Genomic DNA, 27,078 nt, shown 5'->3' with positions numbered 1-27,078 from the left:
CCTAACCTTATTTCTATAGAACATTTTGTCAAAATTTTATTTCTATAGAAAATTTTGTCAAACTTTTATTTCTATAGAAAATTTTGTCAAAATTTTATTTCCACAGCCTTCATTATTTTTATACCCTGCGCCACACTGGGGAGAAGGAGATGAGATAGGCACATAGTGACCTTGGCACTAATGCTAAGGCCGGCGCCTTGGCTAAAAATAATCTACCAATACTGGGAACAAATTTGACCAAAAAACTACCAAACAAAACAATCTTTTTTTCCGCAATTGTGTTTCTAAAGAAAATTTTATCAAATTTTATTTCTATAGGAAATTTTGTCAAAATTTTATTTCTATAGAAAAATCAGTCAATATTTTATTTCTATAGAAAATTTTGTCAAAATATTATTTCTATAGAAAATGTTGTCAAAATTTTATTTCTATAGAAAATTTTGTCAAAATTTTATTTCTATAAAAAATTTTGTAAAAATTTTATTTCTATAGAAAATTTTGTTAAAATTTTATTTCTATAGAAAATTTTGTCAAAATTTTATTTCTATAGAAAATTTTGTCAAAATTATATTTCTGTAGATTTTTTTTTTATTTCTTATATTTTTGTAGAAAAGTTTGTCAAAATATTTTTTTTTCTATAGAAAATTTTCTCAAAATTTTATTTCTATTGAAAATTTTGTTAAAATTGTATTTCTATAGAAAATTTTGTCAAAATTTTATTTCTACAGAAAATTTTGTGAAAGTTTTATTTCTACAGAAAATTTTGTCAAAATTTTATTTCCACAGCCTTCATTATTTTTTATACCCTGCGCCAAACTGTGGAGAAGGAGACGAGATAGGCACATAGTGACATTGGCAATAATTCTAAGGCCGGCGCCTGAGCTAAAAATAATCGTCCAAAACTGGGAACAAATTTTACCAAAAAACTACCACACAAAACAATCTTTTTTCCGCAATTTAATTTCTAAAGAAAATTTTCTCAAAATTTTATTTCTATAGGAAATTTTGTCAACATTTTACTTCTATAGGCAATATTGTCAAAATTTTATTTCTATAGAAAAATTAGTCAAAACTTTATTTCTATAGATAATTTTGTCAAAATTTTATTTCTATAGAAAATTTTGTCAAAACTTTATTTCTAGAGAATATTTTGTCAAACGTTTATTTCTAGAAAATTTTGTCAAAATGTTATTTCTATGGAAAATTTCGTAAAAATTTTATTTCTATGGAAATTCGTCAAAATTTTATTTCTATAGAAAATTTGACAAAATTTCTATGGAAAATTTCGTCAAAAATGTATTTCTATAGAAAATTTTGTAAAAATTTTATATCTATGGCAAATTTTGTCAAAAATTTATTTCTATAGAAAATTTTGTCATGTAGCTACTTATTTTATTTGAATCCAGAGCAAATTTATCTTTTGTGAAATATGTTATATGGCATTTCTATAATTGAATTCTAATATGTTTATATTTTCCCCTAGTCAGCCTTATAGTTTTTTCAAACCTTTTATATAAGCTATACAAAATAATAATCAATAAATAAAATGTTATGAAATTACAAGAGATACTTACACTATTATAAACAAAATTTTAATTTTTATGTGTAAAGTCATTTTTGACATACTGTAAATTAGATCTTAATTTGCTAATTGGTATTAATAGAATTATGAATTATTTGAGGCCATGCACATAAAAGCATCAGAAACAGAACCCACAACCGTATAAGAAAATAAGACGTAATGAAATTAGTCTATATAGATGTATGATATTAATGTATGAATGAAATTTAAATCGCATGTCCACTTGATGCTAACATTAAAGGCCAAATTAGGAATAAAATTCTGCAATAATAAAACCGAACTTAAATCCGCACTCTATTGAACTTTCTACTGTCTCAATTATCGCACGCATCTTCAATCGGCGGTCTATCAATACGAGATCATGGATTATTCCACTTTAGTAGACGCTTTCAAAACACATAGCTAATAAACGGACATGAGACCACGATGAAACTGTTAAAAATGTTTTTGATGTTTGAACACCGAAGAAGAAGAGATACCATAAACCCAAACGCTCTGTGATTTCGGTGCACTATATGCCTTCAAAGAACAAGAAATGAATCGCCGACTGATGTTGCATATCCATTTTTTTTTTTATAAAACCCTCCTTTCATAGGCGGTAGAATTAAAAATAGGAGGACCGAATTGACAGTAGCCGTTTACTAAAATGTACTACACAGAATTCCAAAAGACATTACTACAAATTGGAACTATCAATGTACTTCTGTTCGATGGCGAAGGTACTTTCTTTTGCAAGATGCGAAATGGATGACATTTATGAAATGACAAAACAAACACGGATGTGAAAAAATTGTTAGAACTACTTACGTGATTGGATCCCTTGTCCGATAATCCCTGCTGTTGTTGTTTATCACTTGGTATATTTTGCATCATAAATTGTTGCATGGGCTGATTGTTAGTGGGCTGTTGTTGGGCAGGGATAATTGTGGTTTTTGGAGCTAACACTTGTTGCTGAAGTGGCAATTGTATATTGGCTGGCATTGGTACAACCACTGGAGCAGAAGCTGGCATTTGCTGTTGTAGAACAGCTGTCCTTGATATTTGCTGTTGAATGTGTTGTTGTAGTTGAACAGCCACTGGAGGATTATATAGCACTTGCGGCTGAGCTGCAGGATCTTGTATAGGTAAAACAACAGCGGAGGTAACAGGCTGAACAGGCTGTTTCGAATTTGCTGCCAAAGCCAATTGCTGGTAGTTCATATTGGGTAACAAATGTTCTATAGAGGTATCATGCGATTTTCGCTTAGGTTTTGCCTCCGAAGGCGTCGGATTGTTGTTGTTTGTAGTGGCGGAGGAGGTGTTTGTATTCGCATTCTGAACAATTTGAGTGTCGATATTTGGTTTATTTATGGGAACCACAGGGGGCATTGCTGATACTTCCGTTGGTAAAGAAGGTTGAGCATTTTCAATAGGTTTTTGTTCTTGGGGTTTTTGTTCCTGCACTCGGCTCACACAAAAACGTGACACTCTACGTGATCCCATATCCTTTTCACCATTCGCTTGTCCACTATTATTTGGCTGGGGATCTAATAGTGATTGTTGTACTTGTAATTGTTGCTCCTCCGACCCTTCGGAATTTCTTAGAGCAGCTAATTTCTTTTCCAAATCAGCTATAGAGTTTTGTGTTAGAGCACCTGCTCCCGTACGAGCTTGCATTGAGCTGCTAGTAATTGTCGATTCAACACTACCCCCCGATGTTATTTGGGGCACATTTGGCATATCCACACTATTTGTGTTTGAAAGTTTTTGGGTGTTAAGTTCAGTGGCTTGATTCGTTGGTCTGGCCGTTGCTTCACCTGCATTTTGAGATTGAGCTGATTCCGTGTTCGCTTGTTGTTGAGAAACAAGTGGGGGAATCGCCGAATCATCGTTACACTCAATTATATTTGTCAAAACATTTTGTAGATCATTACAACCGCTATTGTCCAGAGATGTACGTCTAGAATTATACGTTGAAGAAGTGCGTGTAGAGCTTAATGGTGCAGTAGTAACATTTGGCTCTTCTTCATGATGGACACTTATAGACTGTTGTTGCTGTTGATATTGCTGTTGTAAATTATCATTGTTAATAGAGGCCACAATGGCCGAAGCAAATGCCTGGGCATGGGTAATATTTTCCAGTTCAATTTTTAATTGTTCTAAAGAATTGTTGTTGTTGTTGTTCGCATTACCATTGTTTACCACGGCATTTGCTGATGTGGATTCTGAATGGATGGGCTGCTCATTCGAATTGTTGTTGTTTTTATTTTGCATTGCTACTGCTTCTGAAGACCCCTCACTTTTCTCTGGTATAGCATCGATGTTGGAGGTTGCTGCTGGTGGTGGCCCCACTGTAGTTACACTACCACTGCTAGGTAAAATAACAGGATTTACATAAAATCGGGAAATTTTCCTCACCATGGGAGGGGCGGTATTAGTTTGGTTACTATTGGAATTTATATTATTTGTATTGGCATTATTGGTCTCACGAGGTGGAGATATCTTATCGCCGATGTGACCATTTTTAATGCTACCAATACCACTGTCATCCTTTCTTGATTCACGACTACATTCACTGGACGATTCATTATCATTCAAATCAAAATATTGACTTGAACTTTTATGAGGAATTCCTGCTGAATTCGTGGTAATTGTACTATCTGGAGAATAGTCCGACGACAGTGATGTATATTCCGAAGCTGTGCTAGTTTTTCGAGACGAGTCCGCGGTATTATTTTGACGTTTTCCATCATCCGTTGATGTAGTGGGAGTGGAAGACGACACCGGTGCTGAAGAAATATTATTTTGTTTACTAACGTCATGCGTTAGCTTCTGTTGATTTGCAAATCCTTCCATTATGGATTCCGTTATGCATTCCCCTGGTTGTGGCAAAGTAGAATTGGCCACATTAACATTGGGCAAATCAACGCTTGAAATTATTTCATTCGAAGAGTTTCTAGTTGGTTGTTGCGATTGGGGATTTTCCATTTGGAAATTGTTATTGCTCACACCAGTAATATTAACTTGAGGTATTTGTTGTTGGTTACCATTATTATTATTAGTAACAAATTGGTTGCCATTTATATGAATATTCTGATTATTTTGTAAAAAATGTTGTTGTTGTTGGCCAGAGTCGCCGGTTTCATATAGTCCTGAAGGATTGCTATTTTGATTACTGACATTCTCGTAAATTGAAGAAGTGGGCACCGCAGTCGCTGCAGCCATTTCATAGAGAGACTGAGCATTCACCTGTTGATTACTGATATCATTATTTCCATTAGAAAGAAAATTTGTTTCTCCTTGCATGTACTGTTGCTGTTGGCCTTGATTGATGTTACCATGATTAGCCATATCATTATTGCCATTAGTTTGGATGATGTGCTGTTGTTGTTGTTGCTGACCACCTCCTGTGATATTTGTATTTTGATTACCCATGTCGTAGGTGCTCGAAGATGGCGCTTGCATTTGTTGTTGATTGAGGTTTTGATTTGTGGACCCTTGAGAATTTGATTCCTGGGGTGAGGTATACGTATGCTGTGGCATCATCTGTTGTTGCATTACATGCTGTGGCACTGGTGCATAATGCATTGGGAAATATTCCTGTTGCGGTGGTTGTTGGTTGAAATTTTGATTGGACGGGATTTGCTGTATGTGATTTTGCGAGTTATAGAATTGAGGCTGGGAAGCCAGCGTAGTGGGTGACATACCCTGATCATCGATTGTTGGTTGCTGATATTGCATATAGTTTTGTTGTGAATCCTCTGTTTGTATATTCATTGCAGTATGAGCTTGATGATGCTGATGATGGTGAATGTGGTGGTTTTGATGATGACGCGACTCATGAAGCGGATCTTCTTCTTCTGAGTCGCATTCATCTTCCTCTTCCTCCTCTTCAACATTAGGCGGTAGCATTTCTCTTTGCTTCTGCAAAGCAATTTTCTCCAGACGGGATTTTTCATTTTGAAGCAGAAATTGCGTTTGACGCTGTTCTCGTTCTTTGATCAATGAAAACACTTGGACCTTTAGCAGTCGCACTATGGCAGGAGCATCTTCTTCGGTAATAATGTTACCAGCGCGCATATCTTCACAGAGCCGTTCACAATCATCAGTCTTAACATTATATTCAAATTGGATTGCTTCATTCTCTTTGTGTTTGGAGGATCGCTTTTTCGGATCTAAATAACGCAGACGAAAATCGATAATGTTCTTCTCGGGATCATTCAGGAAAGCTTCTGTTGATATCGGTTCCACACGTATGCCAATGTCCTCTTCGAAAAATTCTGAATTTAATAGATCTTTACATTTTGGCCGATCTTCCTTTCTTAGTTCTATACATTTTTCTATGATTTCCTTTACCTTGGGGTCTTCTACTTTATTCATGGCCGCTGGTTTAATTCCCGATATAACCTTCTTATAGATTTGAGCAGGACCTTTGCATTCACTGTAGGGATATTCCGAGACTGCCATCTCCAACATGCACATGCCAAAGGCATAGACATCAACAGACTCATCATAATGCTCTTCGTACATTTCAGGGGCCATAAATTCTGGTGTTCCAATAACTGATCGGGCATGGGAACGATTTTTTAGTGTGGCCAAACCCAAATCACCAATTTTTACACTACCCGTTGTCCCCGTTATGAATATATTATCACATTTCAAATCACGATGGATAATGGGGAGGGGTCGTGTGTGTAGGAAATGTAAACCTTTAAGAATTTGACGACACCATGATTTCAAAACTTTGGGGTTGATTTTCTTAAAGCGTTTGAGATATGATTTCAAAGTTCCGGAGAGCATTAATTCGGTAACCAATACAATGTTCTTTTTACGGGCCACTCCAAATTCCCAATACGTATAGAACCGTACTATATTGGGATGTTGAAGTTTCTTCAACATATCTGCTTCTTCGCGAAATCGTTTTCTTTCACTTTTCTTCACCTGCTTATCGAGTAATTCACACCAGGCTACAGCAACACCAGTTTCGGTATCCAGACCGCGATAAACTGTCTTAAAGCTACCACGACCAACTTCTTTGTCGTATTTAAAGAAACGCCCGCATGGAGATACACCTACAGGTTCATCATCGTCATCTTTAAGTGAATTGGATGATGAACTAGGTACTATAGCCGTAGTTGCTGCTACAGCGTTGGGGGCTTTTGAAATCTCTATGGAAGATTTATGTTCACCATTTTGGGAAACTTCATTATTAGTTAATGGAGCAGATAGTTCGTGTACATCTGTCTTATGTATTTGTTCCCCACCAACTGTATCAGAGTCACCCTCTTGAATAGTTGTCACTTGTGTTGTGCCCTTTGGTATGACACTACATTCAGCTTCCTGCTTCTCGATTTTTTCCTCTACCTTGAACCCAACACGTTTTGAATTCTTACTATTTGGAACTTTAATATTCTTGTTATTTTTGTCGACATTGTACGACGTATTGACATGATCTGGTTCGGTAAATGAACTCTCTGTAGATTTGGCATACGTTGGACCAGTCTTATTAGTTCGGACTGAAGCGGAAGCTGTTGCAGCTGAAAACTGTGCTAAATCTGTACCACTTGTTCGTGTGGGTGTGCGAAATTGTTCTTCCAAATGTTCCGCCTCGCGGGATAGCATTTCAATATTGTCATCATAGTCACGAGGAAATTCAGTTTCAACTTCTAGGTAACTAGTGGATATATTACGTGCGGGCGTTTCAACTCTTTGCCGTATGAAACGCAAATTGGGATTATATTTTTGCATGGCCATAGAGTTGGAAGATGTTCGCTCGTTTGATTTATTAGGTGTAGAACACGAATTGGGCGACGGTATTTTCGTATTGCTAACCGTCGCATTTCCTGTCGATGTGGCCGCATTTTTAGTGGATGTGATGTCCTTTGTTGCACTGTTGCAAGTGGTGGTGGTGGTTGCGCTGGTATCCTCTTTTAGGGGCTCTTTACTTTCCGTGGTACCCAGTTTGGTGCTATTCTTATCCATTCTAATAATTTAAGTTGAAAATGTTAATGTATGCATGTAGGATATTTGTTTACTTTATAGGTGGCCTATTTAAATAGATGTGCGCTCTACATATATAGTTTCCTTATATCCTAATAATGATACTAAATGGAAAAATAATAAGAAGAAAACAGGATTATTTCGTTATTTTCTTATAGAAATATGTGATAATATATCAACTTTTTGTACGGTAAAATACTAAATTTGAACTATCATTTCAGACATTTCTAACAAACTACATGTTCCTTAAATTATATCTGGAAGTAAAATTGCTCTATGGAAAATTTCACTTATAGTAGAATATTTTTGGTGGAAAGGATGTGTGTTATCGAAGCAGGTTCGGAGTATTCGTGAATATTTGGGTATGAGTAAGCCCTCGGCAAAGTGGATGCCACTCGAGTCCACTTTTGACCAATTGACAAATAATTTGGTACTATTGTAGAAAAAAGTAGAAGACGACTTTTGGTAATAATCGAAAATCGACTATTCAGCTTCTTATTATGGCCAAAATCGACTTTTAATGAACAATTTATGGTAATTCGAGAGCAAAGGTTATATTTTATTGGAAGAATTCCTGCATTCAGAGAAAATTATGCGAAAACATAAGTTTGTGGCTGTAGTTTTTTGTACTTCAGGGTATAAAATTTCACCCAAAGCATATTTATAGTTTTTTTTTTTTTAATTCCTGCTTTCTGATATCCTCATAAATGTTACCGGCAAACGTTTTATTTGTAATGCCTTCACTTGATTTGGGCAAATACAAGATATTTCCGCAAATGCAAGATATACAATAGCCCCTATAAACATGTTGTAGTGTAACCGAGCATAAAAAATAGCAGATACAGTTTAGCAGACTTTTCAGCTGTGTCTACTTAAATTTTTCTTTGGATGTACCTATAATTTTGTATGGCTCATAAAACGGATATGTACATTACTCAGGCCAGGGGGATTTCCCAAATTTTGGGGGTACCAATGTGATTATAATTTAGTTTATCCTGAACCATCTTAGAAATTGCTTGGATTACCTCTAATATTATAGAATTTCTCATATCAGATATATTTCATAACTATGTTATGAGAACATTTCCACGCTTTAAAGAGACAAGTTTTCTTTGAAGGATGCTTCCTTTACTTACGTAATAGAAAGCCAAAATTCGCTTACGTCGAATTTTGAATTATTTTCCAAATTTTAGAAAATCGAAAAATCGACTTTTCCTGGTTTTGAAAGTTAAAAGTTCGAATAGTAGACTTTTGCATATTTCAAAACAAAAAAAAAAAAAAACAAAATGGAAAAATCAAAAGGCCAACTTTTATAAATTTTGAAAAAAATTACTTTTACAAAAATCGAATTGTCTCAAAAATAAACAAAGGGGCTTAAGGACTCTGATTACAATCCCTATTGCTGCAAACATTAAGAGTTAACTTCTTGTTTGTTAATAATATCCAATTAAAATTTTTTATTTTTTTATGTGTCTTTCTCCTATAATATGTATGTAAATATATATGTGTATACGCTTCGATTGACATCGCCTCCATAAGCACCATAAAATTTCGCCCAATCATGCAAAAAACTAATTCTTTGGACTTCATTTTCATTTGTCCATTGCTTCTTCATTGTTGTTTTGTGTTTTCTATTGTGGGCGGGGTTTTAATTATTATATTTATTCTTCTGTCACCAATACTAATTTGATTAACTTACTGATAGCAAACACAATTATTTCACGATCACCAACAAAGGTGAACAAATATACATATATCGATAACATGTGTAAATTCACCACTTATTTCTAGACAGAAAGAGGTACACAAATGAGAAATAGAAAATGAAAAGGGATTTGATCGAGAATTACATCAATTATTCGGATTTCCTATAAGTATTATATTTAAGCTCTTCAGCAATTTAGAGCCAGGTTTCGAATTGTCGCCACAAATTCAAAGCACTTTCATAGCATTGCTAAAAAAATTTACTTATCTTGTAATTTTGCAAAGAAATAGTATAATGAAAATTTGTTTCTTATTATAATATTATAATATAATAATAATATTATAATATTGTTTTCATAGGGATGATCCATAATTCCGAAAACAAATAGTAACCAAAAACAAACCATAAAAATTGTGGTGAATTCTATAAATATTGGCTTATCTTTCTTTCCGAGTAAATAGGATATATTTATCATCACAGGAATTAATTCCTTAGGAATATCGGGGAGCCGCGGTGCAATGGTTAGCATGCCCGTCTTGCATACACAAGATCGTGGGTTCCTATTTCGACCGAACTCCAAAAAGTTTTTGAGCGGTGGATTATCCCACCTCAGTAATGCTGGTGACATTCCTGAGTGTTTCAAAGCTAATCTAAGTGGTTTCACTGCAATCTGAAACGCCGTTCGGACTCGGCCATAAAAAGGAGGTCCCTTGATGTTGAGCTTAACATGGAATCGGGCAGCACTCAGTGATAAGAGAGAAGTTCACCACTGTGGTATTATAATGGACTGAATAGTCTAAGTGAACCTGACACATCGGGCTGCCACCTAACCTAGGAATATCATGGGCTAAATAAGATCAGGAAAATGCGGTTTCGTGAACTTATCGTTAACGGCCATTTTCATGTAGCTCCGTTAGGCTTTAACTGCCAGTTAACAAAAAGTAAATTGCAAATATCTTCTCTCCAGTTAACTTTAATTGAAAAATTTTCGTCAGTTAAGTTCCTAACTAGCATATAGAATATATATGCAAGATGACAGCTTTGTTCATAATACGGTTTAAAAGTTGGTTAGTTAACGGAACACTAATGGAGCTTTGTGAAAATGGGGGTAAGAGATATTGATAACTGCCTATCTGACATGTCCTATATATAAAAAAAGAGCCATATCAAACATACATCAATCTGCATCAGTCCACCACAATGAACCAAAAACCAAACCTAATTATGGATTTTTTTTATTATTTTTCGTAAACTAAATATTTTAACGTCTATTTTTGAATGCATCCAATTATTAATTTGCATATTAAAATCCAATTATGAACTACATTAGATTTATTAAGGTTCTTAAGGCCACCGATATCTGTAATATCTGTGTGTACCTGGTAGGGAAAGATTATTAAAACGATCGGGGTTTTAGTACAAAATTTATTGGATGCTTGGTGCGTAAGAGAAGGAAATAATCAAGCAACTGACTTGCTGCACATATAAGTGTGGGACCTAAGGGAGGCTCAATAACATTGAGACGTAAATATAGCCAGAATTGATGTGCCCGTGTCCTCCTTTGGATGTAAGAAAAGTTTATATGATTTAAAATCGCGCTATTAGTGGACATTACGATTGTATGTAAAAATGAGAAATGTATGACACTACTTGCGTGAAATCCAAAAAAGTTTATGTGCCATTTACCTATTTATTTAATCAACCAAAGCCTATTAAAGAAATATGTTAAACGATTTAGCACAATTCAGGAAAACTGCTATGAAAGTGGATTAAAGAAAAATACTGGTACAAACCGGAGCCACAGGGACGTCGATTTATTAGACCGATTAAGCACAGAATTGAGTCTTCTTCTACAATACAAATTGGATCTTCACAACATTAAGTGAGACTATTTCAGAGCAATATTTATCGAGCAATATTAGGCCAGGTTATGGAGGATAACACGAATCCGTGTAAGACGGATTTGTGTCAACTTGTCATCGGGAAACAAATCACATTTATCAAAAGTTGTTAAAAAACACAGTAAACAGTAAAAAATTTACATTTGTTATGAACACTGTTTTTAGTATTTTTTTTTGCAAGGCTTATTTTTTTTATTAAATTTTGTATTTACTATGAATAGAGGATTTTAAAATGTCACTTTTTCCCAGTAAGGCTAGTTTTCGAGATATAGACCAATGAAGAGTGTTTTTCTTGAATTTTTGGGCTAATGCGATTCCAAAATGATGGCCGGAATTGGTCCATGGACAAATTCCAAAGTAGGTTTATGCGATGGATACCAAATCTAGTATGAACGATGACAATTTGCAAGGGCCGTAATGGAACAAATCTACTTTTGCAAAAGTTGTTAAAAACAAACCGACCCGTATAGGTGGCCGACTTCGGTCGCGGTTTGAGACTTTCTCCAAAGTAGGCTAACGCGAACCCAAAGTGGATAGGTTGAAGGACGGCCTTCGGCCGGGGTTTGATACTTTCATCTATGGACAGAGTCCAAAGTGGACTAACGCGAACCAAGGACCTCTCCGCGTCCATGTTATTCTAAATATATTACTTTTAGGATGATTATGTGCGATGGATACTAAATCCAATACACGTGATAATGAAAACATTAGGGTCCCGTAACGTACGGAAAATATGTTTTTCCGCCAAAAAGTGGTATATTACATTTTATGTTTCGAAAAGTCTATAAGCTGGCCAAAAATCGGACCACTAGTACTAAATTAGATTTAAGCCAAAATCAGTTGAACGAGAATGTCAGGAGCTACGGAGAGGTGTTTTTTAATGGGCTCGAGAAAAATTATGAGCATCGCTGAATCAAATGGGACATGTTAAAAGCAGAATAAACTTAAGGAACCAACCTCGTATATGCACATATATTATATCTATACATAATTTTATTTATATTACTTCTTTACATATTGGGTGCAAAGTTCCACAAATTCACCAAATTAATGCAGATACCATTCTTCGTTGAGCCTTTGCTGTGTAGACATCGTTCCTTGCTTGTGAAGAGAAACCTTTTTGATTTTGTATTCAGTTCTAACTGTGTGCATTGATTTGAATACTGTTGGACAATTTCATTGTCTTGTTGGTGGTTGTTATTTTGTGTATCTGGTGTGAGTGGTTGTGCAAAATTAACCGCTGGCCTTAGTGGTGGCCATGGAAAGTGGTGTGGAGGAGAAGGCTGGGCCTTCTAAGTCCATGATTGTTTGTCATATTGATACTGACAAAAAATGTGACAATAAAAAGAAACTGACGAAACCTATAAAAGGCAGAAATGTTAGACCTGCGATTATTAATAATTGTGAAGTAGCTGAAACGGGGGTTGACGAGGCTATGAATGTTGATGTGATTGTTAATGATGGTGATGGTGGTATTGCGGCGAAAAATGCGAGACCGCGAGAAGAAATGGTGGTACATGAAAGCAAAAAAAGAAGAGTGAATGATTCGTTGGTGAGATATTCGAATAATCATAAAGGTGAGCCACACGTATTGGTAGACACCTCTGAGGTAGATAATGGTACTAACAAAAAAGTTAAAAATGGTCTCTATTTTGTACAGAAAATAAGAGACATTAAGTCTGACGAGTTTGACAAGATCAAGAAGATCGATGCAATTGGTGTTACGTTATATAAATTAACGTTTGAGGATGTTGAATCAGCCAATAAATTTTTAGACAATGAAGAGTTGAGGAAAAGAAAGTTGAGGGCCTTTGTCCCCAGAAACTTTGTTGAAACTTTCGGTGTCATTAGAAATGTGCCTTTATGCTATAGTGAACAAGAGATTTTAGAAAATGCAACTTCAAGTATCAATATTACTTCTGTTAAACGTTTTACCAGGCGCGATGAAAAAGAGGTGGGTGTTTTTCATCCAACTGAAACAGTCAAAATTGGCTTTGCGGGTGATGATCACCCTAGTTGGATAGTGTTTGAAAAGTCTGTTCTGGTTGTCAGCACATACTATCCTGCTATCAGACAGTGTTACAACTGTGGTCGCTTGGGCCATACTAAACTGGGTTGTCGGTCGAAGAAACGATGTATAAAATGTGGTGCTGATAGTGAAGTCTGCAATGGCCAATGTGGTGGTAAAAAATGCATTCTGTGTAAGGCTGAAGGCCATCTTGCTAGTGACAAGGAAATTTGTCCGAGCTGGATAAAAGAAATAGAAACCAACAAGATTATGACGCGTAAAAAGATGTCAAAACGTGAGGTACTTCAGAAATACAACAACCAAAATCGTTTTGATCTTTTAGCTGATGATGACAGTTTTCCGGAATTATCTAATGGAAGGAATAGAAAGAAGACTGCCCCAGTGAGGGAGGATATGAGAGACAGAGATGTTAATCAAATTTTAACCCCATACACTTATAGCTCTGTGGCTAAGAGGCAGAGAAAAGAATATGTTCATCGCACCGGTGTGCAAACTCATCCGAGGATGTTTCCGGAAACGCAGCCCTCATCGCCTGTTTATATGACAAGTGAGCTGAGAGTCAGTGAACTCGAGAAAGTCACCAGTGAGATGCTGGCTTTCATGATGGACTTTTTCAAGATGTCTGGTAACACTGTTGCTATAGATGCTGCTAATCATTTTAATTCGCGCCTGGTAAAATGTGGTTTGGTGCCTCAATCTTCTAATTCTAGTCTTTTATCTAATTCTTCATTTTATGGTAAAGATACTACAGTATAATGTGCAGTCGTTTACAAAAAACAAGAATTATCTAGAATTTTATGCGAATAACTACAACTTTGACATTTTAGTGCTGTCTGAAATTTTTTCTGAAAACAGAGATAATAGAAATAGAATGATTAATTTCAATCTTGTTCAGAAATTCAGACCTGATGGCTATGGGGGTGTAGCCATTGCTCTGAGGAAATATATAAAATTTTCCAGAATCGTATTTGAAACTGAATTTGACATAATAATTGTCAAAACCAGTAATCTTCATACAAATTTTACAATTGCGTCGGTTTACTTCCCTCCGTCTATGCCATTGTATATTCTGGCTGGTGAAGTAGGAAGACTATGCAATTTTTTAGATAGACATGAGAATGTTATTCTGATGGGAGACTTCAATGCTCGTAACACTGTTTGGGGAGATAATATCTCCAATAGAAAAGGGAAAGAACTGGAAACCATTTTTAGCTACTCTAGATTAAAATGCATCAATTCCAATAACATCACTTTCAGAAGGAATGACGAGTCTGATGGTTCGGTGCTCGATCTCACTTTCATTAGTACATGTTTGGAGGGAACATGGACTGTGAGCGACTGTTATCTTGGTGGCAGCAGACACTTTCCCATTACGGTTGTCATAGATTCAAGGAAAAAATCAAAGATGAAATTTCTATCCAAAAATAAACTTCTGATGTCGCTTTCGAAGTTGGAGCTTGAGCCGGATTTGGATAGTATACAAAAGTCTATGAAAGATGAAGTTGAGTATGCCTCATATGTTGTTCCAGATGGACGTAGCCCAAAGTTTTGGTGGAGTGAGGAACTCAAGGTTGGGTTTCGCAGGCAGTGGGCGGCTGCTAAGAAAGCCAGGCTTTTTCCCTCGTATAACAATCTTGAAGATGCTAGAAAAGCGACTGAGCACTGGAAGAATATGGTGGCTGAGGCCAAGAAAAAGTGTTATCTTGCCAAACTAGATGAAATCAACAAGTCTCCCAACACTAAAAATGCCTGGAAGTTTATTAATAACATCCGTGGAAGAAATAATCCTACTAGATCTATTTGGAATGATGAAAATAATGCTGTATACTTGGAGCACCTTAAAAATCAAGTTACTGGTGAGAATGTGATTATTGATTTTCCTTTGGTTAATCACTTCATTGAACCATTTGATTTTGAAGAGTTTATTTTGTGTCTATCTGGAAAAAGGTCTCAGTCGGCTGGAGGACATGATGGAATAACGTATAATATGATTAAATCTCTCTCGGGCATTTCCAAACGCGCTTTGTTAACAGCTATGAACAATGCTTTTTTGACTAACACCATTCGAGATGATTGGAGAATTATAAAAATTGTGCCTATACCAAAACCGAAAAAGAATCATAATGACCCTAAAAACTTTCGGCCAATATCATTGATATCGGTGTTTCTAAAATGTATTAATTTAATGGTGAAAGAAAGAATCTCAGTACACTTTGACAGTGTGGATATTATACCCAGAAGATCATTTGCATACAAAAAGAATTCTTCCACAAGTACATGTATTAATGAACTCTTGCATAGAGTTGCCTTGCTTAAGGCCAACAACTTCAAGGTTGTTATTCTGTCTCTTGATATATGTGATGCTTATAATTGTGTCAAGATTGATATGCTACAGAGAAAACTCATCCTTTCAGGTTTGGATACTGCGTACTGTAACTGGATCATTAATTTTCTCTCTCACAGAATACTGAAGTTGAGTAATTCGGAGGTGTCTGTGTACAATGGGTTGCCACAAGGTAGTTGTCTGTCGCCACTGCTGTTTAACTTATACACTGCCAGTCTTCATACCCTTGAGGATGGCAATACAACTATTTTTCAATATGCAGATGACTTCATCATAATGTCGTATCACCGTGATTTTGCTGAGGCTAGATCGAACCTTATTGACAAGGTAAGAGAATTCATGGACACCTGTAGAAATCTTAATTTATCCTTTAATCCATCCAAATCGAACACAATGTATTTTGCTAAAAATGGTTTTAAAAATATTGATATGGTTATCGATGGTACTAGAGTTGAGCAGACGAAAAAACTGCGATTTCTAGGCAGAATTGTCACGAATTCCTTGTCGATAAAGGACCATTATGATTCTATTTCAAAGGAGACGCAGAATCGTGTAAACATGCTTAAGTGCCTCACTTCTATTCGAGGGGGTTTGCATCCCAATGTTGCGTTGAATGTGTATAAAAGCATTGTTAGATCAAAGATAGAATATGTGAGAACCACAGCGGCAGATGCCCCGAAGAGTATTAATAAAAGAGTGGAAAGATTACAGACTGACATGTTAAGGAGAAGTCTAGGTGTTGCCAGATCTTCCCCCACACATATTGTTTATGCATTGGCTCATGAACTCCCCCCAGAGTTTAGAGCAGTGTACCTGACAGCGAAAGAACTCATTAAGGTGCAATCCAGAGATAAGGTGCTGTATGATCTAGTGTCTGATAATCCAAAAGTCAACTCCAGCTACAGTTACGTATATTATGAATTTCCTCAAATTTTTGATAGTATTGAGCACATTTCTAACTCCTTGACATCTAGAAAAGTTACTGTCAGACTCAACCTATTGCCTAATGGGAAGAATAACTATCCCATAGATATATTAAAGTCCATCTACCTCAGCGAAATTGATGGCTATAAAAATTTTAATTTTACTATTTTTGCTACTGATGCTTCTGTTTCTACTAACTCTATTGGCTGTGGTATTGTCAATGTATCCACAAATCAACGATTTCTTTTCAGAATTGGTTTTGCTGCCTCATCCACTTTTGGGGAACTATGGGCATTAGTCAAGGCTCTGGAGATTGCCATTGAACATGAAGATGACAAGTGTGTACTGTTCACGGATAGCCTTGCTGCATGCAAGATTATTGCCAGTGAAAACACCAACAACTACATTGCCGCTACATTTCATCAAAAACTTCAAGATTCTAACATCAATAAATGCCATATTGTCTGGATTCCTGGTCATAGAGGACTGAACATAAATGAGTTAGCAGATGAAACAGCCAAACTTGCTGCAGAGTGTGGGGCACCCCTTAACCCTAAACTCACTCCTGAAGAAGGCCTAAACAAAATCCGAACAGCTCTATGGAATAATTGGAATTTAGAATTCAAGAAAATTTCTCTCTGCAAAAGCATCAAAGCCAGCAAATTATTTGAAGATGTTAGAATAAAGCCGTGGTTTTCGAAGTATATGTTCAACCCCCAAGAAACCAAAATCATCAATCGATTGCACACAGCCCGTACGTATGACAAACCTTTTCTTTTAAAAATTGGAGCTATCAGCTCAGATGTCTGCAACGAATGTTTGGATGCGGAATCAACACATCATACAATTTTTGATTGTACAAAATTCGATGCTCTAAGACTGAAATACAATTTAACTAATCGTTTTACTGATGTTTATGACATCCTGGCTACAAAGGACATAGATTTATATAAATCTCTCGTTAATTTTATTATTGAAACTAACGTTTCAATTTAATTACTTGATTGAATCAACAAGACTGATATGGAATTCATCTGTGATATTTTATGGCTTACGCCTAATCGATTTAAACTAACAACAAACCTAACCTGTGATATTTATAAGCCTGATACATTTATGCCGTCGTCACATTTACAATAATAATTGACTAATTGACTATCATTTATATTTTGAATAACTGATCCTAAACTTTTGTCATGGCGAAACATATGCACTATTTATACCACTCACACCTGATAATTAGAGTCTACTCATATCGGGTTCGATAGCTTCTAATCGGGGCTTTTTTGGCTCAACGAAAGTGTTCATTTGTTTATTTCCGGTGTAGTTTGGGTCTACATCGATCGGTGTATATAACCTGGCCTTTTAATGTCGAAGAGACATTGCCATTAATTAATCAAAACCCAAAAAAAAAAAAAAAATAATGCAGATACCTATTTCCTACATTTGGCGTAATTTACGTTTGCCCTTGCCACTGTACATTGTATGACGTATTTGATATATTGTTTTTATTATTTGTTTTTCTTGTGCTCTATTTGTATAATTTTTTTCTACTTTATATGTATGCATTACTTTTTGTATGGGATTTCTCGTTGGTTTCTGCTTCTGGAACAACCCATAATATCGTATTGTTGCTACATCACAAATTCCACATTTTTTTCTTTGCACTAAAAGTATTTTGATTTTGTGATGTTCGCGTTAATTAACTACTTTTTTACGTCGTTTTAGAAATTGTCGTATTTCGGAGAAGATTAAGATTGAACAAGACCCAGAAAATAATACATAAACCAATTTTTAACGTCAGCTGTTCTTGTCTTCTTCTTCTTTTCATATGTGTTTCGCACATATTTGAAGTAAAAGGTGGCTGAGACACCAGATCTATGATGCCACCTTTCCTGGGATTTAGTTGTGGGTATTATTAAAAGTTGTGGGAATATCTGATTGTTGTTTTGAAATTACAGTATCTTGTCTGCACCCAGAATCTGTTCGGTTTTCGCGTTGAAACTCCATACAAAACAAAAAAATGCGAAAAACCAGCGAAATTTTTTCCATTTGTGATACTTTGTTCTTTTCGAGTTGAAAAACTGACGTAAATCGCGTAGTCAGTATTTTCATAACATGACGCCATTTGCAATCTGAATTAAGAAATAATTTATGTATTAAACTGATTTGTGTGAATTTATAATACAAACGTGGATCGCATTATTATTTAAAAATGTAATCAGATCGATTGATAAAACAAAATATAACAAGAAGTGGTATTTCCGTAATAAAATAGCAACCACCATTTAGCCGCTCTCTACTATATGGTGAAATATAAATAATAGGGCTGTTTTCTTTTTGCACTGGATATAACTTTTGTATGGCAATCGTTGCACTGGTGTTCTATCCACCCAATAAACACAGGATGAGCGTTTTTCAAATGCAACACCTCTTCAGTTTGAGGGTAAATATCATTTTCAACATAAATTCAACTTGACTTGAAAAAGCTCATCTTCAATTCATCTTCAAATTGTTTGCGAATTACAACCAATTTGGCAAAATGTTGACGAAAACTTTGAAAATGTGTTGAAGATAATTGGAGAAAACTTTGACAAAACACTACCCTGAAATGCAACGAAAAAACCACATGGTTTTCAATACTACTTTGGACAACAAAGTTCGTGGAAGAAATATAAAAATGTGGAAATTTTTTAATAATCAATTGAAATTGCTTATAATAATTGGTAAGTAAAACTAAAACACGAAATGAAAACTTGAAGGAAGTCACTAAACTCAAATCTCTTTGCAGACAACTAAAATATTTGGATGCTGATTCTTGGACACATTAAGAGGCTGGCCGATGAAAAATGGTAGTGGCTTATCGAGAAGAGAATGTTTCCATAAATCAAAGTGCAACCAAAAAAACTTGGTATTTATGCTTTTCCATATCAACAACTACTGGATGATAATTCGCATCACATCGATAGTTTAATTTATATCGCATCATCGGTTTAATTTGTTATTTTGTGAATTGAAATTGCTGGAAATTTATTCCAATTATCTGGCCATCAAGTTCCTGAAAATTGCCAGTATTTTAATAACAACAATTTTGTAATACCAACGTTCTTGAGGAAATCACGAAGTACCTGGTCAGTTGGAAGAAATACAAATTGGTAAGTCAAAATAAAAAGTGAAATGAAAATATAATGGAAATCACAAAACTCGATTGTTTTGCAGAAAACTAAAATCATTGAATGGTATATTCTTGGAAGATGTTGGCCGATGAAAAACCGATGAAGGAAACAACAAAGAAAAGTTTTCAGAAAACTTACAAAGTGCAACCAACTAAAACAAAGTGCAACAATTCCTATATCAAGAACTTCTGGATGAAAATGTGCATCATCGGTTTAATTTGTTATTTTGTGAATTGAAATTGCTGGAAATTTATTCCAATTATCTGGTCATCAAGTTCCTGAAAATTGCCAGTATTTTAATAACAACAATTTTGTAACACCAACGTTCTTGAGGAAATCACAAAGTACGTGGTCAGTTGGAAGAAATACAAATTGGTAAGTCAAAATAAAAAGTGAAATGAAAACATAATGGAAATCACAAAACTCGATTGTTTTGCAGAAAACTAAAATCATTGAATGGTATATTCTTGGAAGATGTTGGCCGATGAAAAACCGATGAATGAAACAACAAAGAAAAGTTTTCAGAAAACTGAGGATTACAATTGAGAAATTATTGCTATTGTGTTGAATTTTACTGTTGAGGGTAATGTCTGTTTTTTGTTGAGAACGCGATTTTCTCAACAATTTCTCAACTTGAATATTACCCTAATCCTTTGAAAAAATGTTTGAAAAATTATTGAATTTTAGTATTTTTCAAACGTTTGTGTTTATTGGGCAGTGCAACTATCAGTGCAAGTCGCACCAGAGTCACCATTATATGCGAATTTTGTAGTTGTCAAAATATGAATTGGCAACTAAAGGCCGGTATGCACCTCTAGCGAAATTTTCGGTAGCAAAAATTTATTTAAGTCTACAACAAAAAAACAGGGCTGTGTACACAAATTTTAAACCAGCTAATCGCTTTTAAAAATTGTTTATATATATGTTCCAAATATTCCTCAAATAAATTGTTTATTATTTACATACCTTTTAAAACTTTTACGCACACAATGATTGTAATAAATTAAATGTTTGCTGCCAAAATATGCTTTTGACAACCCTGTTATTTTCATTAGAGGTGCGTACCAGCTTACGAAATTGAACGCTACCGAAAATTTCGTTAGCATAAATAGCAATGCATTTCTTATGGGAATGAAATTTTTCGCTAGAGGTGCATACCGGCCTTAACTAAAATACTGGGGAGGAACACATCTCAAGTGAATGTCACATACTGAAAAGAAGAAGAAACAAAAGCAAATGTAAATAAACAAAACAGAAGTATCCCAATAAACACAAACGTTTGAAAAATACTAAAATTCAATAATTTTTCAAACATTTTTTCAAAGGATTGGGGTAATATTCAAGTTGAGAAATTGTTGAGAAAATCGCGTTCTCAACAAAAAACAGACATTACCCTCAACAGTAAAATTCAACACAATAGCAATAATTTCTCAATTGTAATCCTCAAATTGAAATGCATCGCTACTCAATAATTTCTCAAACAGTTTTCAATGTGAGAAAAATAAAAAATTACCATTGTTGCGAATACTTTCAAACCACAATTTGTATGAAAGTCAATCCTAGTTCTAACTGAAAGTCAATACTAAATTTCTAGGGATTTTGTAAATTTTATTATTTTTTTCGTTAACAAATATAATAATCTTAAAAATAACATTAATAATATATAAAAATAATAATATAATACCAATCAAAATGTAATTATCTTATTAAACGTATTAATAAATAAAACTATGAATACATCTTTAAATATCTTAAACATTTTTACATGTATAATTCCATTTCCTCCATAATGTTGGTGTCATTAATATGCTGGCAATTTGAAATAATTACTATCGAGGAACTTGCTGGCTTGTGTGTTAAAATAGATTCCAGCAAGAGGAAATCACAAAATATCAAACTGATGACGGGATGTAAATTGATGTAATGCACATTTTCATCCGGAAGTTCTTGATATAGGAATTGTTGCACTTTGGTTCAATTGATTGCACTTTGTAAGTTTTCTGAAAACTTTTCTTTGTTGTTCCCTTTATCGGTTTTTCATCGGCCAACATCTTCCAAGAATATACCATCCAATGATTTTAGTTTTCTGCAAAACAATCGAGTTTTGTGATTTCCATTATGTTTTCATTTCACTTTTTATTTTGACTTACCAATTTGTATTTCTTCCAACTGACCACGTACTTCGTGATTTCCTCAAGAACGTTGGTGTTACAAAATTGTTATTAAAATACTGGCAATTTTCAGGAACTTGATGACCAGATAATTGGAATAAATTTCCAGCAATTTCAATTCACAAAATAACAAATTAAACCGATGATGCGATATAAATTAAACTATATCACATCGATAGTTTAATTTATATCGCATCATCGGTTTAATTTGTTATTTTGTGAATTGGATGATAATCCAGTAGTTGTTGATATGGAAAAGCATAAATACCAAGTTTTTTTGGTGGCACTTTGATTTATGGAAACTTTCTCTTCTCGATAAGCCACTACCATTTTTCATCGGCCAGCCTCTTAAGGTGTCCAAGAATCAGCATCCAAATATTTTAGTTGTCTGCAAAGAGATTTGAGTTTAGTGACTTCCTTAAAGTTTTCATTTCGTGTTTTAGTTTTACTTACCAATTATTATAAGTAATTTCAATTGATTATTAAAAAATTTCCACATTTTTGTATTTCTTCCACGAACTTTGTTGTCCAAAGTAGTATTGAAAACCATGTGGTTTTTTCGTTGCATTTCAGGGTAGTGTTTTGTCAAAGTTTTCTCCAATTATCTTCAACACATTTTCAAAGTTTTCGTCAACATTTTGCCACATTGGTTGTAATTCGCAAACAATTTGAAGATGAATTGAAGATGAGCTTTTTCAAGTCAAGTTGAATTTATGTTGAAAATGATATTTACCCTCAAACTGAAGAGGTGTTGCATTTGAAAAACGCTCATCCTGTGTTTATTGGGATTTGTTTAAATTTTGTTTCACTGCAACAAAAACAGGAATATGTATCGAATTATGTAGAAATATCTAGTGGCCCAACTTTAAATGTAGCGTCTCTAACAACTTCCAATAAAGGAACTCTCACGGAAGTGACGATTTCATTTGGACATTTCGTCAAAGGCCTTCTCTGTATTTCGTGAGACACAATAATTATGGAGTTCGAAAAAATTTAACCGCGCCTTAAATTTTTACAAAAACACCTTAAATGGCATGAGAATCAGTGAAATGTGTTTTATTTTCCTACAAATCAAAGTTTAAATTGCATGGCTCGGGTGGTGGAAGTTTAGTACGAAGGTCCAAAGAAAAGTCTTAATCCAAGAAATAAAAACAGTTCCTTCAATAATGGTGGGGGTAATATTATGGTCTGGGGGTCGTTTTTTGGACATGTTATGGCTCCGATTTATAGAGTATAGAGGGCACTATGCTTTTGGAAATCTTCAAAAACAGTTTGTCCCATGTAATATTACCATAACAATCACGGGAAATACCGTCTACATGGATTATTCAGTGCGATCATGATCTCCAGCACTCGTATAGTGTGCTAAAACAACTTATTTCTAATGAAAAAGTGTGTGTACTTGTACTCTATGTTTCGAATTCAGGCCAATGTCGTTCCTATGTTTAATAAAAAAATAATGTATTATACCCTTCACTGTGGACCAAATTCATTGATACCATCTCAAGTTTGTTGCGAGATATATAAAGGTTGATATTCCCATATGCATGAATTTGAATCTGCACCGATTTAGACAAAATTGTATACACTTCAACAAAATCTATGTACTTAATATTTGAATCTAACTTTATGGGACGAAACATAATTTTAGTCAAAAAAAAAAAAAAAAAAAAATAATAATAATAAGAAAATCTGAAGTCTGGCGGGGCAGACTACAATATACACAACTTTGTATTTAGATCCACATTTTGATAAAATCTCAATCCTTCAATTTTGTTGAGTGCTTTGTATAAAGGTTTATGTTGCTATTTACCTCACTCGATTTGGACAATGTATATTGTAATACTTCTATAAAGAGTGCGACGCAGGGTATACATTTTTAGGCAATTTCGCAAAATTGAATTTATAATCGGTCGAAAGATTTATATTAGAGGTTTTTTAAGAATCAGTGACCATCAGCACGAAATAACATTATATGAAAATTTACTATAGAAATACATTTTCAATAAATATGCTAAATTTTCTAAAGAAATAAAATTTTGACAGATTTTTCTATAGAAAAACAAGTAAGGAAAGTCTATAGTCGGACAGGGCCGACTGTATTATACCCTGCACCACTTTGTGATCTACATTTTCGACACCATCTGAATTCCTTCAAATTTTTTGAGTGGTATATATAAAGATTTATGTTCCCATATACATGCATTTAAATCTGAACCGACAATATATTTAAGACCAAAATTCTATTGACTTAAAATTTATGTCGGCTAATGCCCTGGGGTGGAACACAATGTTAGTAAAAAACATGTAAGTAAAGTCTAAAGTCGGGCTGGGCCGACTATATTATACCCTTCACCACTATGTATACCAACATTTGTGTTACCACCTTAACTACTTCAAATTTGCTGGGAGCTATGCAAAGGTTTGCATTTCCAGATACAAATACTTATAATGAAGATAATATTTGTACAAAAACACTAGAATTAAAATCGGCTATCACCATGGGATGAAACACAATGTTAGTAAAAAATATGGGAAATATGAAGCGAGAGAAATTTTAATGCAAGTGTACAAAAGGACATTTATGATTTATCAGGCGATACATATGTATACCAAATATAGGAAAATTTTAGTAATATTTGCAATTTTTGCTACTCACCAGTGGCGATTTTAAAAGGATATTGGTAGATCTCGCCAAGATATGTGGTCAAGTGTGGGTTGTAACATATTAATTGGTCAAGTCGAGCGACTTGGAGCCTTATTTAAAAATCAACTGTTCTGTGGAAATTCTGGCACTACAGGATATGACTAAGATATGAGGAAATCATCACAGAGTTTTGTCTAAAGTGTGGGAATTTTGGTCATATTTGTAATAACTGGAAACACGAATATATGGGGGTTTTATCTAAATCTGAACCAAATCAGATCAAACTTTACACACATAAATATCTAAAATATTAAAGATTTTAACCAAATTTAACACACATAACGACACCTAAATCTGAATCGATTTCAATCAAATTTACCAAGCATTGCTAGAATGTTAATTCTACTCTCTGTGCAAAACTTCACGAAAATCGGTAGTAAACTTTGGCCTCTGTTGTCATATGAGTCTAAATCGGACGAAAGATATATATGGGTGCTATATCTAAATTTGAACCGATTTCAATCAAATTTTGCACTCGTGACTATATGGCCAAGCGTTATGTTTGAGCAAAATTTCAACCAAATCAGGGTAAAACTCAGGCTGAATCCATATAAGTGCATATCGGACGAAAGATATATATATGGAAGCTATATCTAAATCTGAACCGATTTCAATAAAATTTGGCACATTTGACTATACTACCAATTGTACTCCTAGTGCAAAATTTCTACCAAATTTGGGTTAAAATCTGGCTTCTAGGGCCGTATAAGTGGACGAAAGATATATATGGGAGCTATATCTAAATCTGAACCGATTTCTTCCAAAATCAATAGGGTTCTATTCTGACCCAAAACACATACTTGTGCCAAATTCGAAGTCGATTGGGCTTAAATTGCGACCTAGACTTTGATTACAAAAATGTGTTCACGGACAGACGGACATGGCTATATCGACTCAGGAGCCCACCCTAAGCATTTTTGCCAAAGACACCATGTGTCTATCTCGTCTCCTTCTGGGTGTTGCAAACATATGCACTAACTTATAATACCCTGTTCAACAGTGTGGCGCAGGGTATAAAAATTTTATAAATTGTTGTTCATTAGGCCGTGAAGTACAAAAATATAACAGCAGACATCTAATGCTGTTTTTAGCAGACTTTTTCTATGAGTATACTGGAAGTCGAGTCTGAATTTGGAAAATAAAGTTGTTAACTCGTTTTAAAGGATTTTAATAGCATATGGAGAACAAAAGCTGAAAAAATGAAAACTTAAAATTCGCTTCCTAGAAAGAAGTACACAAAACCGAAATTTAAAAAAAAAATGTGTCTTAAAAATATCCTTACTAGTATTCTCCGCTTCTTTGGCTCGGATTTAAAAAAAAAGGAAAAAAAGGAAAGGGAAAAAGTAAATTTTTAAAGTAAAGACAAAATCTTTGTAACAGGACATGCCTTTTTTTGAGTGTATACTGCTTAATTTTCATAAATAAGGAAATTCGGTTCATCTCCCAAACCTATACCAATGATACCCTTGCTTATGTTTACTAATTCGCATGGGGTGGTTTAGGGTATGATATAGTCGGCCCCGCCCAATACCGATATGGACCAATTTTTGTATGGTTGTTAGAAACCACATACTAACACCACGTACCAAATTTCAACCGGATCGGATGAATTTTGCCCCTCCAAGAGTCTCCGAAGGTCAAATCTGGGGATCGGTTTATATGGGGGCTATACGTAAAGTAATGCGATATGGCCCTTTTCCAATAAGATACGACCTATATCAATAACAACTTCTTGTGCCAAGTTTCAAGTCGATAGCTTGTTTCGAACGGAAGTTGGCGTGATTTCAACAGACGGACCGACCATCATCGGGTCGTATTTTTTCCAAAATGAGGCCGGTCAGGCAGTTACTGTGAATGGTGTTCGCTATCGTAAGATGATAACGAACTTTGTATGGCCCGAATTTGCCCCACAGCCAACGAAACAATGGCTCTTTTGCGCAACAAATTTAATGTCCGTGTTATCTCACGTAATGGCAATGTCAATTGACCGCCAAGATCATGTGATTTGACACCGTTGGACTTTTTGAAAGAAAAGGTGTACGTCGATAAGCCAGCAACAATTCAATAGCTAAAGGACGAGATAATTCGGCATATTAACGGCATAGAACCTCAATTATGCCCCAGCGTCATCGAAAATTTGGACCATCGGATGGAGGTGTGCCACCGAGGTCGCGGCGTCTATTTGGCCTATAGTTTGTTCCATACATAATTGAGTAATACGAATATATCATAATAAAATAAAATTACAATAATGTCCTAAATAGTTTGTGTTTTATTCAAAATCAACATCGGCCCTTGAAAATTTAACCACCCTATTCTTTATTGGGTTTTAGAGCAATTTTTCGATCTGTTACAAACGGAATGACAAACTTAAAAAAACCACCATCTTATGGTGGAGGGTATAAAAATAGCATTTGGAATAGTAAAGGGTGATTTGTTAAGAGCTTGATAACTTTTTTTAAGAAAAAAACGCATAAAATTTGCAAAATCTCATCGGTTCTTTATTTGCAACGTTAGATTGGTCCACGACATTTACTTTTTGAAGATAATTTCATTTAAA

The 27,078-nt window shown here is 34.7% G+C and overlaps 2 protein-coding genes and 2 long non-coding RNA genes across 7 annotated transcripts in view; 2 read left to right on the top strand and 2 right to left on the bottom strand.

Moving 5' to 3' along the window:
* LOC142222069 (uncharacterized) overlaps positions 1–18,267 on the bottom strand; it is a 49,164-nt gene extending 30,897 nt beyond the window's left edge. Inside the window, exons 1-2 of one of the 2 annotated variants that reach the window (XM_075292012.1) lie at positions 18,037–18,267; positions 2,390–7,665 (exon numbers count right to left, since the gene is read on the bottom strand). In XM_075292012.1, the coding sequence (XP_075148127.1) occupies positions 2,390–7,543 (5,154 nt within the window). In that variant the 5' untranslated portion in view covers positions 7,544–7,665; positions 18,037–18,267. The remainder of the gene's footprint in view (positions 1–2,389; positions 7,666–18,036) is intronic. The other variant, XM_075292011.1, reaches the window with a different exon arrangement.
* LOC142222070 (uncharacterized) lies at positions 12,378–17,734 on the top strand. Of its 3 annotated transcripts, none has more exons than XM_075292016.1 (2): positions 12,378–12,744; positions 15,611–17,734. In XM_075292016.1, exons 1-2 carry the CDS (start codon positions 12,426–12,428, stop codon positions 17,458–17,460), a joined length of 2,169 nt encoding a protein of 722 aa, XP_075148131.1. In that variant the 5' UTR covers positions 12,378–12,425; the 3' UTR covers positions 17,461–17,734. The 3 variants fall into 3 exon arrangements, with proteins under 3 accessions (XP_075148131.1, XP_075148128.1, XP_075148129.1); XM_075292013.1 differs by having other exon boundaries at positions 12,621–12,744; positions 14,454–17,733; XM_075292014.1 differs by lacking the exon at positions 12,378–12,744 and adding an exon at positions 13,970–15,052 and having other exon boundaries at positions 15,611–17,733.
* Positions 18,268–18,753: 486 nt separating the features above from the next.
* Positions 18,754–20,171, top strand: LOC142242871 (uncharacterized). The gene is made up of 4 exons (XR_012724222.1): positions 18,754–19,190; positions 19,256–19,619; positions 19,684–20,015; positions 20,080–20,171. It is a non-coding gene; the product is annotated as an uncharacterized LOC142242871 (long non-coding RNA).
* Positions 20,172–21,227: 1,056 nt separating this feature from the next.
* Positions 21,228–23,297, bottom strand: LOC142222068 (uncharacterized). Its single transcript, XR_012718252.1, has 3 exons — positions 22,265–23,297; positions 21,791–22,199; positions 21,228–21,726 (listed from the first exon to the last, which is right to left on the bottom strand). It is a non-coding gene; the product is annotated as an uncharacterized LOC142222068 (long non-coding RNA).
* Positions 23,298–27,078: the final 3,781 nt, after the last annotated feature.

The sequence above is a fragment of the Haematobia irritans genome, chromosome 1, assembly GCF_050003625.1.
Source record: "Haematobia irritans isolate KBUSLIRL chromosome 1, ASM5000362v1, whole genome shotgun sequence".
Taxonomy (NCBI): Eukaryota; Metazoa; Arthropoda; class Insecta; order Diptera; family Muscidae; genus Haematobia; species Haematobia irritans.
Note: the sequence above shows the minus strand (reverse complement) of the source record. Positions and strands in the feature narration are given on the sequence as shown.

Coding starts and splice junctions, on each gene's coding strand:
- LOC142222070 (XM_075292013.1), top strand. CDS start 14,602: ATGAAATTTCTATCCAAAAATAAACTTCTGATGTCGCTTTCGAAGTTG.